At 52.7% G+C, this 20408-nt stretch overlaps 1 protein-coding gene across 1 annotated transcript in view; it reads left to right on the forward strand.

Annotated features, from left to right (window-relative positions):
• map3k9 (mitogen-activated protein kinase kinase kinase 9) overlaps positions 1 to 20408 on the forward strand; it is a 127733-nt gene that overhangs the window by 78901 nt on the left and 28424 nt on the right. The window contains exon 3 of the mRNA XM_070877880.1: positions 18314 to 18494. Coding sequence (XP_070733981.1) covers positions 18314 to 18494 — 181 coding nt within the window. The remainder of the gene's footprint in view (positions 1 to 18313; positions 18495 to 20408) is intronic.

Genomic DNA, 20408 nt, shown 5'->3' on the forward strand with positions numbered 1-20408 from the left:
GCGCTGTTGGCGTGGATACATGACCTCATCTCTCCCATTTGGAGGGAGGACAGCATGCCGGGAGATCTCAGAGATGCAGTGATCGTGTCCATTTTTTTAAAAAGGGTAACAAATCTGACCGGCAGCTACAGGGGAATCTCCCTGCTATCAACCACTGGGAAGATTGTCGCAAGAGTCCTCCTCAACCGTTTTCTCCCTGTGGCCAAGGAGCTCCTCCCGGAGTCACAGTGTGGATTTCGTCCCCTATGGGGAACAACGGATATGATCTTTGCAGCACGACAACTGCAGGAAAAATGCAGGGAGCAGCGCCAGCCCTTATACATGGCCTTTTTCGATCTTACAAAGTCCTTTGACACTGTCAACCGTGAGGGCTTATGGAGTGTCCTCCTCTGTTTTGGGTGACCCCAAAAGTTTGTCAACATTCTTCGCCTGCTCCACGACGACATGCAGGCCGTGATCCTTACCAGCGGATCCGTTACAGACCCATTCCACATTCGAACCGGGGTTAAACAGGGCTACGTCATCGCTCCAACCCTCTTCTCAATCTTCCTCGCTGTCATGCTCCACCTCACTGTCAACAAACTCCCCGCTGGAGTGGAACTAAACTACAGAACCAGTGGGAAACCGTTTAACCTACGCCGCCTTCAGACCAGCCAAACCTCTATCGTTGAACTGCAGTACGCGGATGATGCCTGCGTCTGTGCACATTGAGGCTGAAATCCAGGATATAGTCGATGTATTCACCGAGGCATATGAAAGCATGGGTCTTACGCTTAACATCCGTAAGACAAAGGTCCTCCATCAGCCTGTCCTCGCCGCACAGCACTGCCCCCCAGTCATCAAGATTCACGGTGCGGCCCTCGACAACTTGGACCACTTCCCATATCTCGGGAGCCTCTTGTTAACATAGGCAGACATTGATGCGGAGATTCAACATCGCCTCCAGTGCGCCAGTGCAGCCTTCGGCCGCCTGAGGAAAAGAGTGTTCGAAGACCAGGCCCTCAAACCTTACCACCAAAGCTCATGGTCGACAGGACTGTAGTAATACCTGCCCTCCTGTATAGATCAGAAGCAAGGACGACTTACAGAAGACAAGTCGCTGGAGATAAATCACCAACGATGTCTCCGCAAGATCCTGCAAATCCCCTGGGAGGACAGATGCACCAACATCAGTGTCCTCGCCCAGGCTAACATCCCCAGCATTGAAACACTAACCACACTCGATCAGCTTCGCTGGGCAGGCCACTTAGTTCGCATGTCAGACACGAGACTCCCGAAGCAACTGCTCTATGCGGAGCTCCTTCATGGCAAACGAGCCAAAGGTGGGCAGCGGAAACATTACAAGGACACCCTCAAAGCCCCCCTGGTGAAGTGTGACATCACTACTGATGCCTGAGACCCTGGCCGTAGACCACCCTAGGTGGAGAAAGTGCATCCGGGAGGGCGATGAGCTCTTCGAATCTCAACGCTGCGAGCATGAAGAGATCAGGTGCAGGCAGCGGAAAGAGCGTGTGGTAAATCAGTGCCGCCACCCCCCCCTTCCCCCGACGACTATCTGTCCCAACTGTGACAGGGTCTGTGGCTCCTTTATTGGACTGTTCAGTCACCAAAGAACTCACTTTAGGAGTGGAAGCAAGTCTTCCTTGATTCCGAGGGACTGCCTATGATGATGATCTTTTAGCTAAATATTTGAGATACTCTTTCAGAGTTAGGCTGTCCTCGAGCATCCTGGCCTTTGATGATTTTTAGATTGTGTACATATTTTGTTCCTGCCCTCGGGAATTTAAACTGGTAAAAATGATGATTGTCACTTTACTGGTAGAACAGTCTTTGTGAGAAGTTCTTTGGTTTTGCTTCCATCTGGTGGAATTGGGACCAAACTGCACCAAAATAAGCAGCTTACATAAGAACACAAGGCTTCTAAGCTTGGTGCTCAGAATGGCTATAAAGAATCAAATACTGTATAATAGTGATTTATCAAGGGAGCACTAATCCTTCAAACACAGCTATTAGATTTAACATTTAAGTAACGTTCTAAATTTGCTACAATTTTAATATTTTTTTCGCTCCCAAACTCAGCTTGTCAACCACTGTGTCAGTCTGCTGCCCATGCCTAGTTGTTATTTGAGGAGGTCCTGTATTTGGGTGTCGGGTCACACAGTGTACACTCTCAGAATCCAATCGAAGTACAGTAGTAGGACTTGGGGGGAATTGCCTTCATCCAGTTTGAAAGCTTCTGGTAGCATGGACCAAGGCTGTAATCTAATCCTAATGTTCTGCCCGTGTGCCCAAACCACCTGAGCATTCAGCTCCTGGTTCATGGCACCGAAGCCTGAGCTGATATATTTTTTGCCTTATCGACTTTGCGTCAGCTATCTGCCGTCCCTTGTAGCCTGTAATGCAATTGTGATTTATCTGGCATGTGTTGAGGTTTGCTGCTCTGAGGGTGGATGTATTACCAGTTATAACTGTTATGATGGCTTCACGAATTGCCAGCAACTCGGAAACCAATACATGAATTTAATAAAAGCATTATTTGAATCATGAGAAATTAGTTTAGTGTTTAGTCTCTGTAGATTGTAATGGCAAGTTGTGACGTTTCGAGTGTGTACCCTTCAACATTCAGTTTATGCGGCGGGTGGAGCTTCCGATACTATTTACTATTTGCTTTCTCTAATCCACTGAGCCTTGCCCGACCTGATCAGGCACTGGGGTGACTGTTTATTTGTGATCTCCTGTGCTGGGTGGGTGCAGTCCCCACTGCTGTCCATGCCGAGTGCCGGGTAAAGTGCACTTTTGCTCAGTCAGCTTGACATTTCAAGCTGCTGGAGCCTGCAAACATCAGGCAGCGGCTGGCAGGCTCTCTGGAAAATATTTTGCAACAACGAGCCAGCTACCAGCCAGCAGGAAACGGCAGGGACTGATGTGATCGGCATATTCCGAGAACGCTGAGAAGGGTGTTTTGATATTCGAAGTTTGACAGGGTGTGAATCGCTTTTAATCTCTCTTACCTTCACTTGTTTTAGTTCAATATTTTCTCCAATCATGAAGGCACGGATTCATGCAGAGATATAGCTCCATAGACGTTGGCAGTCCTCTGGTACCTTACCCATTTATTCCTTGGATGGCAGGACTGTTGTATGAGGAGACATTGGGTCAACTATGCCTGTATTCACTAGAGTTTAGAAGAATGAGAGTGGTTCCCATTGAAACCTATAAAGTTCTGACTGGGTTGGACAGACTGGATGCGGGGAGTATGATTCCCTGGCTGGGAAGTCTAGAACAAGGGGGTCACAGTCTCAGGAAATTTAGGACTGAGATGAGGAGAAATTTCTTCACTCAGAGGGTGGTGAACCTGTGGAATTCTCTACCACGGAAGGCTGTGGAGGCCAAGTCACAGAACACATTTAAGAAGGAGATAGATAGATTTCTAGACACAAAAGGCATCAAGGGGTATGGGGAGAAAGTGGGAATATGAGGCCCAAGTTTCCGCCCTCTATAAAAATAGCGCACCTCCATAAGGTGCGCCGACTTTCTGGAATAAAAAGGGCACTGAAAACTTACTTTGTGATTCTCCGGTCTCCTCAGGACGTCTTCGTGCTCGGCGTGGCATAGCACAAGGGGTCGGGGGCAGAGCTAGGTCTCGACGCTGAAAACAGTGCCGGGACCTCTGCACATGTGTGCTAGAGTGTGCTCGCATGTTCAGTAGCTCCTTGCCCCCGAGGCTGCATGGGAGGGGCCCGAAGCACGCTAGCCCTGGCCGAATGGGCTCACCGGACGAAGATCGGGACTTGGGCCTCCCTCCCGTTCAGCTCCCCCCCACCCCCCCCGTTCAGCCCTTCCCCTCCTCTCTTCACCCCTCTCTCTACCCCTCCCCCGTTCAACCCTTCCCCATTCTCTCTTCTCCCCCCCGCCCCCCCCCCCCATCCCCCACGTCGATAGTGGGGCCCGCCCGCCCGGCAACTTGCTGGGGGTGGGCCCCACTCGAAGTGGTGCCGGCGGCCCGTTCAGCCTCCTCCCATCGCGTTCAGCCTCTCACCCCACCTCTTTGGCCCGCCTTCCTCTCCCCGCCCCCCGCTCTCTTCACGTCGTCGTCGGGGCCTGCCCACCCAGCATCGCGGTCGGGAGCGGGCCCCGCCCGAAGTATTGGCGGTGGCGGCCCGGCTTCTTCGTCGTCGGCGGGGCCCGTTCAGCCTCCTCCACCACCCCCCCTCCCACCTGTTCAGCCTCCCCATACCCCCCCTGCCCTCCGTTCAGACTCCCCGCCCCCTTTCATTCAACCCACCCCCCCCTTCTCTCCCTCCCCTCTCCCTCCCTCCCCCTCCCCTCTCCCTCCCTCCCCCTCCCCTCTCCCTCCCCCTCCTCTACCCGCTTCTCCTCCTCCCCCTACCCCCTACTCCTCTTCCCCCATCTCCTCTCCACCCTCCCCCCCTCCTCCTCTCCCCTCTCCTCCTTTCCCCCATCTCCTCTTCCCCTCTCCCCTCATCTCCCCCCTCCTCCTCTCCCCCTTCTCCTCTCCCCCTCCTCCTCTCCCCCATCTCCTTTCCCCCTCCTCCTCTCCCCCCTCCTCCTCTTCCCCCCCCCCCCAACTTCTCTCTCCCCCCTCCTCCTCTTCACCCTCCCCCCTCCTCCTCTCCCCCCTCCTCCTCTCCCCCCTCCTCCTCTCCCCCCTCCTCCTCTCCCCCCTCCTCCTCTCCCCCCTCCTCCTCTCCCCCATCTCCTCTCCCCCCCCCCCACAATTCCTCTCTCCCCCTCCCCATCTCCACCCTCCCCTTTCCTCCTTGCCACCCCATCTCTCTCTCTCTCTCTCTCTCTCTCTCTCCCCTCTAACTGTCCACCCCCCCCGTCTCTACCCCCCCCGTCTCTACCCCCCCCGTCTCTACCCCCCCCACCGTCTCTACCCCCCCCCCCCGTCTCTACCCCCCCCCCCGTCTTTACCCCCCCCCCTGTCTCTACCCCCCCCCTGTCTCTACCCCCCCCCTGTCTCTACCCCCCCCCTGTCTCTACCCCCCCCTGTCTCTACCCCCCCCCTGTCTCTACCCCCCCCCTGTCTCTACCCCCCCCCCCGTCTCTACCCCCCCCGTCTCTACCCCCCCCGTCTCTACCCCCCCCGTCTCTACCCCCCCCGTCTCTACCCCCCCCGTCTCTACCCCCCCCGTCTCTACCCCCCCCGTCTCTACCCCCCCCGTCTCTACCCCCCCCGTCTCTACCCCCCCCGTCTCTACCCCCCCCGTCTCTACCCCCCCCGTCTCTACCCCCCCCCCGTCTCTACCCCCCCCCGTCTCTACCCCCCCCCGTCTCTACCCCCCCCCGTCTCTACCCCCCCCCGTCTCTACCCCCCCCCGTCTCTACCCCCCCCCGTCTCTACCCCCCCCACTGTCTCTACCCCCCCCTGTCTCTACCCCCCCCCTGTCTCTACCCCCCCCCGTCTCTACCCCCCCGTCTCTACCCCCCCGTCTCTACCCCCCCGTCTCTACCCCCCCGTCTCTACCCCCCCGTCTCTACCCCCCCGTCTCTACCCCCCCGTCTCTACCCCCCCGTCTCTACCCGCCCCCCGTCTCTACCCGCCCCCCGTCTCTACCCGCCCCCCGTCTCTACCCCGCCCCCCGTCTCTACCCCCCCCCCCGTCTCTACCCCCCCCCCGTCTCTACCCCCCCCCCCGTCTCTACCCCCCCCCCCGTCTCTACCCCCCCCGTCTCTACCCCCCCCCCCGTCTCTACCCCCCCCCCCGTCTCTACCCCCCCCCTGTCTCTACCCCCCCCCTGTCTCTACCCCCCCCCCCCGTCTCTACCCCCCCCCGTCTCTACCCCCCCCGTCTCTACCCCCCCCGTCTCTACCCCCTCGTCTCTACCCCCCCCGTCTCTACCCCCCCCCCGTCTCTACCCCCCCCCGTCTCTACCCCCCCCCGTCTCTACCCCCCCCCCCCGTCTCTACCCCCCCGTCTCTACCCCCCCGTCTCTACCCCCCCGTCTCTACCCCCCCGTCTCTACCCCCCCGTCTCTACCCCCCCGTCTCTACCCCCCCGTCTCTACCCCCCCGTCTCTACCCCCCCGTCTCTACCCCCCCCGTCTCTACCCGCCCCCGTCTCTACCCCGCCCCCCGTCTCTACCCCGCCCCCCGTCTCTACCCCGCCCCCCGTCTCTACCCCGCCCCCCGTCTCTACCCCGCCCCCCGTCTCTACCCCGCCCCCCGTCTCTACCCCGCCCCCCGTCTCTACCCCGCCCCCCGTCTCTACCCCGCCCCCCGTCTCTACCCCGCCCCCCGTCTCTACCCCGCCCCCCGTCTCTACCCCGCCCCCCGTCTCTACCCCGCCCCCCGTCTCTACCCCGCCCCCCGTCTCTACCCCGCCCCCCGTCTCTAGCCCCGCCCCCCGTCTCTAGCCCGCCCCCCGTCTCTAGCCCGCCCCCCGTCTCTAGCCCGCCCCCCGTCTCTAGCCCGCCCCCCGTCTCTAGCCCGCCCCCCGTCTCTAGCCCGCCCCCCGTCTCTAGCCCGCCCCCCGTCTCTAGCCCGCCCCCCGTCTCTAGCCCGCCCCCCGTCTCTAGCCCGCCCCCCGTCTCTAGCCCGCCCCCCGTCTCTAGCCCGCCCCCCTCTAGCCCGCCCCCCGTCTCTAGCCCGCCCCCCGTCTCTAGCCCGCCCCCCGTCTCTAGCCCGCCCCCCGTCTCTAGCCCGCCCCCCGTCTCTAGCCCGCCCCCCGTCTCTAGCCCGCCCCCCGTCTCTACCCCGCCCCCCGTCTCTACCCCGCCCCCCGTCTCTACCCCGCCCCCCGTCTCTACCCCGCCCCCCGTCTCTACCCCGCCCCCCCGTCTCTACCCCGCCCCCCGTCTCTACCCCGCCCCCCGTCTCTACCCCGCCCCCCGTCTCTACCCCGCCCCCCGTCTCTACCCCGCCCCCCGTCTCTACCCCGCCCCCCGTCTCTACCCCGCCCCCCGTCTCTACCCCGCCCCCCGTCTCTACCCCGCCCCCCGTCTCTACCCCGCCCCCCGTCTCTACCCCGCCCCCCGTCTCTACCCCCCCCCCCCGTCTCTACCCCCCCCCCCGTCTCTACCCCGCCCCCCGTCTCTACCCCGCCCCCCGTCTCTACCCCGCCCCCCGTCTCTACCCCGCCCCCCGTCTCTACCCCGCCCCCCGTCTCTACCCCGCCCCCCGTCTCTACCCCGCCCCCCGTCTCTACCCCGCCCCCCGTCTCTACCCCGCCCCCCGTCTCTACCCCGCCCCCCGTCTCTACCCCGCCCCCCGTCTCTACCCCGCCCCCCGTCTCTACCCCGCCCCCCGTCTCTACCCCGCCCCCCGTCTCTACCCCGCCCCCCGTCTCTACCCCGCCCCCCGTCTCTACCCCGCCCCCCGTCTCTACCCCCCCGTCTCTACCCCCCCCCGTCTCTACCTCCCTCCGTCTCTACCTCCCTCCGTCTCTACCCCGCCCCCCCGTCTCTACCCCGCCCCCCTCTACCCCCCCCCTCTACCCCCCCCTCTCTACCCCCCCTCTCTACCCCCCCTCTCTACCCCCCCTCTCTACCCCCCCTCTCTACCCCCCCCTCTCTACCCCCCCTCTCTACCCCCCCTCTCTACCCCCCCTCTCTACCCCCCCTCTCTACCCCCCCTCTCTACCCCCCCTCTCTACCCCCCCTCTCTACCCCCCCTCTCTACCCCCCCTCTCTACCCCCCCCTCTCTACCCCCCCCTCTCTACCCCCCCTCTCTACCCCCACCTCTCTACCCCCCCCTCTCTACCCCCCCCCTCTCTACCCCCCCCCTCTCTACCCCCCCCTCTCTACCCCCCCCTCTCTACCCCCCCCTCTCTACCCCCCCCTCTCTACCCCCCCCTCTCTAACCCCCCCCTCTCTACCCCCCCCTCTCTACCCCCCCCTCTCTAACCCCCCCCTCTCTACCCCCTCTCCCCTCTCTGTTCCCCTCTCCCCTCTCTGTTCCCCTCTCCCCTCTCTGTTCCCCTCTCTTCCCCACTCCCCTCTCTTCCCCACTCCCCTCTCTTCCCCACTCCCCTCTCTTCCCCACTCCCCTCTCTTCCCCACTCCCCTCTCTTCCCCACTCCCCTCTCTTCCCCACTCCCCTCTCTTCCCCACTCCCCTCTCTTCCCCACTCCCCTCTCTTCCCCACTCCCCTCTCTTCCCCACGCTCCTCTCTCTTCCCCAGGCTCCCCTCTCTTCCCCACGCTCCTCTCTCTTCCCCACCCTCCTCTCTCTTCCCCACCCTCCTCTCTCTTCCCCACCCTCCTCTCTCTTCCCCACCCTCCTCTCTCTTCCCCACCCTCCTCTCTCTTCCCCACCCTCCTCTCTCTTCCCCACCCTCCTCTCTCTTCCCCACCCTCCTCTCTCTTCCCCACCCTCCTCTCTCTTCCCCACCCTCCTCTCTCTTCCCCACCCTCCTCTCTCTTCCCCACCCTCCTCTCTCTTCCCCACCCTCCTCTCTCTTCCCCACCCTCCTCTCTCTTCCCCACCCTCCTCTCTCTCCTCCCCACCTCCTCCCTCCCTCCCTCCCTCCCTTTCCCCCACCCCTCGCTGTCAGAAACACAGTCAATAACAGAGACCGAGAGAGAGAGACACTACAGAGACTGAGAGAGAAACAATTGACAGAGACAGAGAGACATTGACAGAGGCAGAGAGAGAGAGACACTTGGAGGACGGGGGGGTGGTCCCAGCCTGCTGTTGGAGGGCTCCCGGTGCTGCAGTAGGTGAGTAGAAATTTAATTTTTTATTTATTGATTTTTTAATTATTTTTTTTATTTTTATTAATGTTTTTGATTGATTTATTGGTTGATTTATTGATCATTTATTATTGATGATGGCTCTTCATTTGTAAAAGTGAAGTGTTTAATGTTTGTAAACTTCCCTCCCCCCCCCCTCCCCCCCCACCCCTATCTTTCGTTCCCTACGCCTGATTTCTAAGCGTAGGCAAGGTTTTTCTGAGCGTACAAAAATCTACACTTACTCCATTCTAAGTTAGTTTGGAGTAAGTCTTCACTGCCTAAATTTGCAAAACAGGCGTAAGTGGCCGGACACGCCCCCTTTTGAAAAAAAAATCTGTTCTAAAAGGAAACTATTCTAACTCACTAGAATTGGAGCAAACTAAATGCTAAGAATTGCAATTTCTAAGATGCTCCATTCTAAACTAGTTGCTCCAAAAAAATAGAAGCAACTCAGGTCGAAACTTGAGCCCCATGGTGTTGAGATAGAGGATCAGCCATGATCATATTGAATGGCGGTGCAGGCTCAAAGGGCCGAATGGCCTACTACTGCCCCTATTTTCTATGTTTTATGTATTTACTGTGAACCTTGAGGGTGACTGCTTGTCAGGCTATTCAACTGTGAGAGGTGCCACGGCCACATTGCTCACTTTTCAGCAGTGATCATGATTAGGTGTGGGAACTAGGGTTACCAACTCTGTACATATTCCTGGAGGCTTCATCACATGGCCTCACACCTCCAATTGCTCCACCTTTTCAAACAGCCTTTTTTCTCCCATCTCCAATATTTTTTATAACTAATAACTAACTATAAACAAAAGTGTTCAAAGTAAATTTAAAAAAACACTTTTTTTAATGCCTGTAATCTTTGATTCCTGGAGACTCCAGGACAATCCTGCACAGTTCGCAACCCTAGTGGGAACCCCTGGGTGAATGGCCCCTTCCTCTCTAGTCTGTACAGGTACTGAGGCCCATTGTAGTTTCCTAGCTGCTGTCCAACTCCAGTCTGCGACCTCGGTACAGATTGAGGATCAAACCTGGGACCTTCCTGCTCTGCACGGCTCAGGATGGGTGATTGAAAGATGTTATCTCTCAAATGTTTTCGGAAGTACCAATGCTGAGGCTTTTTTTAGGGATAAAGAAAGACTTGCATTTACCTTGACTTCAGTGTATCCCAAAGTGCTTCACAGCCAATGAATTCCTTTTTATTTCTCAAGTGTGGTTACTGTTGTAATGTAAGAAATGCGGGTGCCAATTTGCACACAGCAAGGTCCCACCAACAGCAATGTGATGAGCAGATAATCTGATTTTAGGATAAGGGTGAGCACAAGCAAATGTCAAAGGAAGAGGAAAGATGGAATCTGAGGAAGCAGACAACAAGGTTATGGTCGAGACACACAATTTAAAGATAGTAAGAGGGATACCATTCTGTCAGGGATGGAGGTAATTGGAATCCAGAAAGCAGAGTATAAAATTTAATAATGGCCGTAATGGTTAATAGGATGGAGAAATGGAGGGAATTTCTCACTAAGATCATTTATGGTTTGAGTTGGAGGGGAAAACTAAGACAATACAGTCGGCTAGCTAATGACTGCATCCAGATTGAATCTCAGTCGTGATGAGAGACTACATAAAATCATAGAATGGTTACAGCACGGAAAAAGGCCGTTCCAGCTCTCTGCAAGAGCATTTCAGCTAGTCTCACTTCCCGTAGCCCTGCAAATTTATTTCTTTCAGATACTTATCCAATTCCCTTTTGAAAGCAGTGATTGAGTCTGCGTCCACCACCCTTTCCGGCAGTGCATTCCAGATCCTAACCACTCGCTGCGTAAAAAGTTTTTTCTTGTTGCCTTTGGTTCTTTTGCCATTCACCTTAAATCTGTATCCTCTGGTTCGTGACCCTTCCGCCAATGGGAACAGTTTCCCTTTCTCTATTCTATCCAGACCCCTCATGATTTTGAATACCTCTATCAAATCTCCTCTCAACCTTCTCTGCTCTAAGGAGAACAACTGGCATTGGCAAAGAACCAGAAGGTGTGGCAGCTGTAAAGGTAGAAAAGCAGCAGTCATGTTTCGCACCATCCATATGTTGTCACTGGTATTAGTTAGGTGCTAGTACCAAGGCAGTAGGAAGAAGTTACATTTATATAGCGCCTTATCATCTCATGAGAACACATCAAAGCACTTCACAGCCTACGAATTGCTGAAATAGGAAAAATGACCACAGAATTGATATGAAGTAAAAAAGAAATATTGGAAATCTGAAACAAAACCTGAAAATAACCAAAACTATCAACAGGTCGGTCATCTGTGGAGGGAACAGGCGAGTTAAAGTTTCGGGTGTAAACCCTGCAAAAGAGCTGCAGAAAATTACAGAAGGACAGCATTTAAACAGGACCAGGGTAAAGGGAAGGGGAGGAAAAAACATGGGCACCCATACACTTGTAAAGTTCTTAAATGAAAATCGGGCAATGGTTAAATGGCTCAAGCAGTAGTAACATGAGCCAATACATACCATGATGAGGGAAATTAAGAGACACAGAGAATGTGTGAATAGCTGAGGCCATTGGGAAGGAGTAAGGCCAGGCTGGTAGAGGAAAACAGGGGCTCCAATGGTCCAGAAGCCCAGGAGAGGAATAAAAAGCAGGTTTAACACCAAGGGCACAGACTGCCGAGCCACTCCAGCATGCTGTTCCTTCAGAGTATCGTTACCCTGAGCACCAAACTGTTTCCCCTCCCCCCCCTGTTAGATCTCTTAATTTCCAATGAAATACGAACTCCGGTTGTAGTTTTAATGTAACTTTATTCTGGCAGCAGCAACAAGCTTCTGGCTTTAAGCCAGGCCTTTGTCCTTCTGAGACCACATGGCCAAAATGGCTGTTTATATACCTGATCAGTTTACAGAAAAGAACTCGCCTTCTCAGACCTTATTGGCTCAATTAATAGTCTGTTAACCTTTAATTGGCTCGCTACCCAAAGGTCCTAAAATGTCAAGTTGATTGATGACTTAATGCAACATACTGAGTTGCACGTAGCAGCTTTGACTTGGGGTCTGTGAATTTTCACAGCCTGTCTGAATACAGCCTGTTTGAATTCTCTATCACCCCCCCAAGCCCCAAATGCCGCCACTCGTATCCCACATCACCAGCTCTGTCTAGACACGCCGCAAGTTTGGAAAGATAAACCCTTTAATTGTACTAAGGGATATTTCTTCACAGCTTCGGTACACCCAGCACTGACACTTGACTTTTCTCAACTATACGTGTAAACACTTGAGGAGCATTGGAACAAGCCATTGCAGATGGTTCCTGAGCCCAGGGGAGAAGTTGTATCTATTAGTTATTTAGTGTCTTTCCCTGTCCTGGAACAATAAAGAAGTATTTTTTTTTACCGCCATAATGTTTTTTGTTTGCAGCCAAAGAGTATGTTCTTTTGTACAGGGGAAAAGTTTTCTCTGTTCCCTTGTCCACTTGTGAATTTTATAATGTGGAGACCAAGGGTTCAAAGGCATTGATGGTACAAAGCAATCTTTAAACCGATGTTTAAGGTTTGGCAACTCTTCCATAAAGCAAGACATCACCAAAGTTGTGAAGAGTCACCAAAATTGATGAGATAAATTGCAAATTAGTGGTTAAGTGACGCCAAGATTGGCTTTTGAAAGCTTGTAGATTGTACAAGGAGAAGTCGTCCAAGTGAAGTAAGGAGATCCACATCTTTCAAAGGGTGTCATCTGGGCGGTTAGGTGGATAGGGTAGTGTTCTTGAGTGCCTTCTTGTGGCCTGGCTGAAATGTTTCATTGGCAGAGGCCTGAGAGCAGATCACTTGCTGGTTTAGGGTCTGATGCAGAGGGGCTGAAAAAGAAAGTGTGTGAAAATTAAATTTTTTTAAAGTGAATCCGTTTGTGTTCAAATACCTGAGGCATCGTTCCTACATCCCCTCAATCTCGCGCCCCCCCCCGGCCCGGCGCCCCTTCCCCATTCATCTCAGGTTGACCGATTCATAAATAAATGCTTGGAGTACAAAAGCAAGGACGTTATGCTTAACCTTTTATAAATCACTAGTTATGTCTCAGCTGGAATATTGCATCTAATTCTGGGCATCACACTATAGAAAGGTTATCAAAGCCTTGGTGAGGGACTTCAGTTACATGCAGAGACTAGAGAAGCTGGACTTGTTCTCCTTGGAGCAGAGAAGGTTAAGGGGAGATTCTCAGTCATGATGAGAGATCACAGAGGGAATCACATTGTGAGCAGCGAATGCAGGGTACTAGGTTAGAAGAATTAGAATAAAACACTGCCTCGCACAAAAGGAATATTTGGGGCTCTGAATAGTGGTATGAGAGGAGGTGAAAGGGCAGGTGTTGCATCCTTCGGCTGTCAGTCAGTGAGAGTGTGTGGCGATTGGCTGGAGCGGCTGTCAGTCAGTGAGCGTGTGTGTGTGGGTGCTGAGGGAGCCGCCCACAGGCTGCCAGCACGTGCGCCCACACACACACAAGAGCCCGGGCGCTGTCGACACAGGAAGGTACCAGGGAAAGGAGAGGGAGTGATCGAGGTGTGGACCAGAGTGTCATGGAGGGAACGATCCCTTGAATTGCTGAAAGGAGCAGGAGGGAATGATTTGTATGGTGTTGGGATCCGGATGAAGCTGGCCGAGGATGATCTTTTGTATGTGAAGGCTGGTGGAGTGGAAGATGAGGACAAGGGTCCTCATTATGGTTCTGGCGGGGGGTGGGGGGAGCAGAGGTAACGTTTACATGGAGGTGCAGCAAGCAATTAGGAAGGTAAATAGCACGTTGACCTTTATTGCAAGGGGTTGGAATACAGGTTGGACCTCTGTGGTCCGGCATCCTCGGGACCTGACCGGTGCCAAAACAGAGAATTTTCTGAATCATGGGAGGTCACACCTAGCCTAGGCTTACCGGTACCTGTCGTCAGTGCCCAGGGCTCCTGTGTGCACGTGTGCTGGCAGCCTGTGGGTGGCTCCCTCAGCACCCCCACATACACACTCACTGACTGACAGCCACTCCAGCCAATCACCACATGCACACTGCAGCAGCAACTGAGCCTGCTTTCTGAAACACTGTTTAAAGTTACAGACCCACGGCACAGCCTCCGGCCAGCGTCTTGCACACTCCGATTGCACAGATAACACATTGCAACTCTCGCTGAGATGGCACAGATAACTTCAAACTGCAAAACTCTCAGGCTGCAAAACTCTGGCCTCGCTCGCTCGCTCCGTGTAGAAATCTCCCAGCCACATTTATTAGTCAATGTGCTAGTTTGGTGCTTTTTTTAAATATAAACCCTCCTCTCCCTCAGGCCCAACCACGGATGTTTCCGGACCAGTGAGGTCCAACCTGTACAAGAGTAAGGAAATCTTACTACAACTGTACAGGGCTTTGGTGAGACCACACCTGGAGTGCTGTGCATAGTTTTGGTCCCCTTATCTGAGAAAGGACATACTTTCCTTCGAGGGGATGCAATAAAGGTTCACTAGATTGATTCTTGGGATGAGGGGGTTGTCTTTAGAGGAGAGATTGAATAGATTGGGCCTATACTCTCGAGCTTAGAAGAAAGAGAGGTGATCTCATTGAAAATACAAAATTCTGAGGGGGATGGACAGGGTAGATGCCGATATGTTTTCCTTGGTTGGAGAGTAAAGAACTAGGGGGCATAGTCTCAGGATAAGAGGTCGGCCATTTAAAACTGAGATGTGAAGGAATTTCTTCACTGAGGATTGTGAATCTTTGGAATTCTCTGCCCCAAAGGGCTGTGAATGTTGAGTATATTCAAAACTGAGAGAGATTTTTGGACTTGAGGGGAATCAAGCGATATGGGGATCGGGCAAGAAAGTAGAGTTGAGGTGGAAGATTAGCCATGATATTGAATGGTGGAGCAGGCTCGAAGGCCTGTATGGCCTGCTCCTGCTCCTAATTTTTAGGTTCTTGTGTAAAGGCAGAAGTGCAAGAAATGTACGGACACAGTTGAGAGCCCTGTCTACCATGGTGGAGAGAGTAAAGGCGAGCTCTGGTGTGGAAGGTGACATCATCAGAACAAATGTGCAGAAAATGGAGAAACTAGGTGAAGGGAATAGAGTCCTCTTCAGCAATGGACCAAGTCAAGGCAAGGGAAAGGTGGAAGTTAGTCGCAAAATGAATGAAATGCTCCAGATCAGGGTGGGAACCGGGAGCAGCACCAACACAGTTATCCAGGTACTGTACGAAGTCAGAGAGAAGAACTGAGTAAGATGGAAACAAAGCATGTTCAACATATCCAACAGAAGGCAGGCATCGCTCCGACCCATGTGGCTTCTCAAAGCAACACCTTTTATTTGGAGGAAGTGAGCGGAGTTAAAGGACAAGTTGTTGACTGTGAGAACGTACAGCCAGGTGGTGGAAGAATACTGGTTGGGGCACCTCTGGGGCGGAAAGTCCTCAGGCCATCTTGGTGGGGATGAATGTATAGAGGGGCTGAACGCAGAGGTTGATGACTCGCTCTCGTGAGGTGCTGCCTCCTTTCTCAGTAACTGTACGAAGCAGCAGAGTTTGGTGATTCACTCTCAGAAATTGTTCCCACCTTCCTCCCCCGCTTCCACTGCCACAGAGTTAGCTGGTCCACACTGACCTATGAGTGCATGATGTTGGAAAGAAAAGTATTTAATTCCCCAGTTCACTCACTAGTTTGTGTAAAAGTGCAGTGGTAAAGAAGTGAAAGGTGAGCACAATCTAGTGCGTTTGTAATCTTAATGCAGTTTATGTGCATCTTCACAGGTTATACTTCAAATTCTGAGTTTTATTAGATCAACAAATGGCCAATATTGTTTTGTATCAAAATGAATGATCTCATACTGGGAGTAGCTATTGATGTATGTATGTGTGTGTATTTAATATATAACAGCTGTGGTTCAGTGGGTAGCACTCATGCCTCTGAGTCAGAAGGTTGTGTGTTTAAGTCCCACTCCAGGGACTTGAACACACAAATCTAGGCTGACACTCCAGTGCAGTGCTGCACTGTGGGAGCTGTCATCTTTTAGATGATACGTTAAACCGAGGCCCTGTCTACTCTTTCTCAGGTGGACGTAAAAGATCTCATGGCACTATTTTGAAGAAGAGCAGGGAAGTATTCCTGGTGTTCTGGCCAATATTTATCCCTCAATCAACATAACTGGTCTTTATCACAGTGCTGTTTGTGGGAGCTTGCTGTACATAAATTGGCTGCTGCTTTTCCCACATTACAAAAGTGATTACACTCCAAAAGTGCTTCATTGGCTGTAAAGCACTTTCAGACGTTCGGTGGTTATGAAAGGTGTTATGTAAATACAAGTTTTTCTTTCTTTCCCAAGGCATTGATTCATTATAGGATTTGGTGCCACAGGCAGTTACTGCCTTCCAAATGACCATCCTTTGTGTGTGAGCCAGGACACTGAATATTGCCTTTATCTAACTGTGGGAACATCGTAGCTGGGCCCAAACCTGTCCTCCCACATGTTTTTTTATATCCAGCAGGTTAGTGAACAGAAGTAGGAACCATACCTCGAGCTTCTGAGGATAATTGTAGCACCCCTACTGCCATGCGGTTTAAGATTACCAGGCACAGCAGATAGGGTGAGATGGTGTTGGGTGGGAGGGAGCTCGTATGAAGCCTGAACACCGACACACACCTGTTGGGCCAATTGCTCTGCTTCTGTACTGTACAATCTGTGATTTTATGTATGATATTGTGCAGTATAAATTTCAGGATGCAATTGATGCCTTTTCTTTTTTGAACCGTACCTTTGCGTGTGGGGAATAGTTCTCTAATTTTGCAATTTTATTTTCACCTTGTTTCTCACCCTCATGGTGCTGACTCTTGCTGGGGAACAGTTCCACAGGCAGTGGCACTTCTTTCATATGTTGCTCAAGTCCCCCTTCATGTATAATCCCAGACTATTCCATCATGGAGAGATTCAGAGCCAAGCTCAAACCCCATGTCCATACATGTGTTTCTGTTGTGGGAGAAGTTAGAGATTGAGCCTGCCCTCAATGATGCAGTATCACATGGAGCAGTTTCTGAAGAAAGACAGACTTGCATTTCTACAGCACATCAGAGAATTTCTCAAACACCTCCAAGTGCTTCACCTTCAATTAATTACATTGAAATGCAGTAACTGTTGTTATGCCGGCTAACGTGGCCACCATTTTATGTGCAACAAGATCCCACAAACAGCAATGATCAGTTAATCTATTCTTACTTGGTGGAGGTTGAGGGCTGAATTTTGGCCAGTACATCAGGAGAATTCCCCTGCTCTTCATATAGTGTCATGGGATCTTTACTATCCACACATATTGAGCACAAAGGAAGGTGGTTGTGGTTGTTGGAGGTCAATCATCTTAGCCCCAGGACATCGCTGCAGGAGTTCCTCAGGGCAATGTCCTCGGCCCAACCATCTTCAGCTGCTTCATCAATGACTTTCCCTCCATCTTAAGGTCAAAGTAGGAATGTTTGGTGATGATTACACAGTGTTCAGTTCCATTTGCAACTCCTCAGATAATGAAGCAGTCCATGCCCGCATGCAGTAAGACCTGGATAACTTCAGGCTTGGACTGATAAGTGGATTAATACTTCGTGCTACACAAGTGAAAGGCAATGACTATATACAGAGAGCGAGAGTTTAACCACCTCCCCTTGACATTCAATGGCATTACCATTGCAGAATCCGTCACCGTCAGCATCCTGGTGTGGGGGGGGTCACCATCGACCAGAAACATAACTAGGCCAGCCAGTTAAATACAATGGCAACAAGAGTGGGTCAGAGGCTGGGTTTTCTATGGTGAGTGTCTCACCTCCTGACTCCCCAAAGCCTTTCCACCATGTACAAGTCACAAGTCAGGAGTGTGATGGAATACTTTCCACTTGCCTCGATGAGTGCAGCTCCAACAACACCCAAAAAGCTCAACACCATCCAGGACAAAGCAGCCTGCTGATTGGCACTCATTTCACCACTTTAAACTGTAGCTGCAGTGTGCACAAGATCCAGTGCAGCAACTTGCCAAGGTTTCTTTGGCAGCACCTCCCAAACCCGCGACCTCTACCACTTAAAAGGACAAGTGCAGCAGGTGCATGGGAACACCACCACCTGCAAGTTCCCCTCCAAGTTACACACCATCCAGACTTGGAAATATATCGCCACTCCTTCATCGTTGCTGGGTCAAAATCCTGGAACTTCCTCCCGAACAGCACTGTGAGAGTACCTTCACCACAAGGACTGCAGCTGTTCAAGAAGGTGGTTCACCACCAACTTCTTGAGGGCAATTAGGGATGGGCAATAAATGCTAGCTTTTGCCAGTGACGCCCACATCCCAGGAACGAATAAAAAAAACTTGAACTAGCAGAACAAGGTGTGCGTGCCGCTCCCACATTTAAATAACTGTTGTCAGAAAGCTTCCAATCACACATCTAAATAAATCTTAAAGAATGTTTGTATTTGAATTGCCTAAATATCTTGAGCCAGATGGTTCTTTGACCTTTTCTCTCCCGCAGATTGAAGATACATAAATAGCTACCAGTTTTTGAAGATATGTCCAATGAGGTTACGTTTGTTCAGATTAAAAATTCTCCCTCCATTTTATTCCCTCCCAGTTTTAATACACGAAAAGGTGGAGAATGATGAGCTCAGTAACAAGACCCTGAAAATCACAGACTTTGGCCTGGCACGAGAGTGGCACAAGACAACCAAAATGAGTGCTGCGGGGACCTACGCCTGGATGGCGCCGGAAGTCATCCGATCCTCCATGTTCTCCAAAGGCAGCGATGTCTGGAGGTATGAGCCTGTCAGTAGGCCTTGCTGCTCTGCCCTTTGGTGACGATATCTCCTACACTGAAAAAGGATTTGCTTGGCTGAATGTTGAAAAGTAGAATGAAAAAATGTATAGAGCAGTTGTGAACCTCTTAAATCACATCATTCTGAGGGAGGAGGTGTTAAGTTAGGTTTAATAAGATCTGTTAGGAGATTAGAAATGGTGAAGTCATAAGTGTGAATGCAATATAAGAACATAAGAAATTGGAGCAGGAGTATGCCCTACGACCCATCAAGCCTGCTCCGCCATGCAATAAGATCATGGCTGATCATTGACCTCAACTCCACTTTCCCGCCTGATCTGCATATCCCTTGATTCCCCTGGACTCTTTTTTTTTAAATCTTAAAAAGTCACTGCACTGTAATTCCAGACATTTTGCAGACACTCAATACTGTCTTGCTGAAAATTCCCATGGGAAATGATTTTGTTTTGTTCAGAGAACCATGTTAAGGAATGGATGGGCAATGGGGAGGGTGGTGGGGGGGCAGGATGGGGGTTGAAGCGGGGCAGTTGGGGCAGGATGAGGTGTGAACGGGACACGTGCTGGTTCAAGTCTGCTTTTTCTCAATGCCTGTCCTCAGTCTTTTCAATCACAAGATAGTGGATTGCAGGCTTCCTTTTTAGGGGGAGGAAAATTCAGGTTGGGGCTTTAGTGGCAATCGGTGCAGCCCGCTTACTGAGAGTGAGGGATGAAGGCTGCCTGGCTTTTACAGGATGGCAGCTTGTCTACAACCTCAGCTGGCCATTGCTATTGGAGACCATACTGAGGGATGGGGATGGGGAGGGGGAGGGGGAGCGGGAGGGGGAGAAATCCACATGTGTAGCACAACTCGTTGATACACTGAATATGTACCGCATTAAGGAGCGTGCAAAGACGCCATTACAATCCCTTGGACTAATCAGATTAGAAATGACCCTCACTACTTTTGTGCATGTGCTTTTCTTGAAAATAAACGCTGTGCATTGAGGTGACGAGGCTTTGGAAATTTAGCTAGGAAATGTGCCTTTTCAACTTCTATTTTCACTTTTACGCTCCCTCTTTGATGTTCTCCCCCTCACCCCCCCCCCCCAACTTCTCTCTCTTCCCCCCCTCCCAACTTCTCTCTCTCTCTCTCCCCCCCACAACTTCTCTCTCTCCACCCCTCCCCCAAATTCTCTCTCTTCCCCCCCCCTTCTTTCCCCCCCCAACTTCTCTTCCCCCCCCCAACTTCTCTCTCTCTCCCCCCCAAAATTCTCTCTCTCCCCCCCCCCCCAACTTCTCTCTCTCTCTCTCTCTCTTCCCCCTCCCCCCCCAACTTCTCTCTCTCACCCCCCCCAACTTCTCTCTCTCACCCCCCCAACTTCTCTCTCTCACCCCCCCAACTTCTCTCTCTTCCCCCCAACTTCTCTTTCCCCCCCAACTTCTCTTTCCCCCCCAACTTCTCTCTTTCTCTTCACCCCCAACTTCTCTCTCTTCCCCCCCCCAACTTCTCTCTCTTCCCCCCCCCAACTTCTCTCTCTCCCCCCCCAACCTCTCTCTTCCCCCCCCCCAACTTCTCTCTCTCCCCCCCCCAACCTCTCTCTCCCCCCCCCAACTTCTCTCTCTCTCTCTCCCCCCCCAACTTCTCTCTCTCTCTCCCCCCAACTTCTCTCCCCCCCCCCCACTTCTCTCTCCCCCCCCCCCAACTTCTCTCTCCCCCCCCCCCAACTTCTCTCTCTCCCTCCCCCCAACTTCTCTCTCTCCCTCCCCCCAACTTCTCTCTCTCCCTCCCCCCAACTTCTCTCTCTCCCTCCCCCCAACTTCTCTCTCTCCCTCCCCCCAACTTCTCTCTCTTCCCCCCCCCAACTTCTCTCTTCCCCCCCCCAACTTCTCTCTCTTCCCCCCCCCAACTTCTCTC

The sequence above is a fragment of the Pristiophorus japonicus genome, chromosome 4 (genome assembly GCF_044704955.1).
Source record: "Pristiophorus japonicus isolate sPriJap1 chromosome 4, sPriJap1.hap1, whole genome shotgun sequence".
Lineage (NCBI taxonomy): Eukaryota > Metazoa > Chordata > Chondrichthyes > Pristiophoridae > Pristiophorus > Pristiophorus japonicus.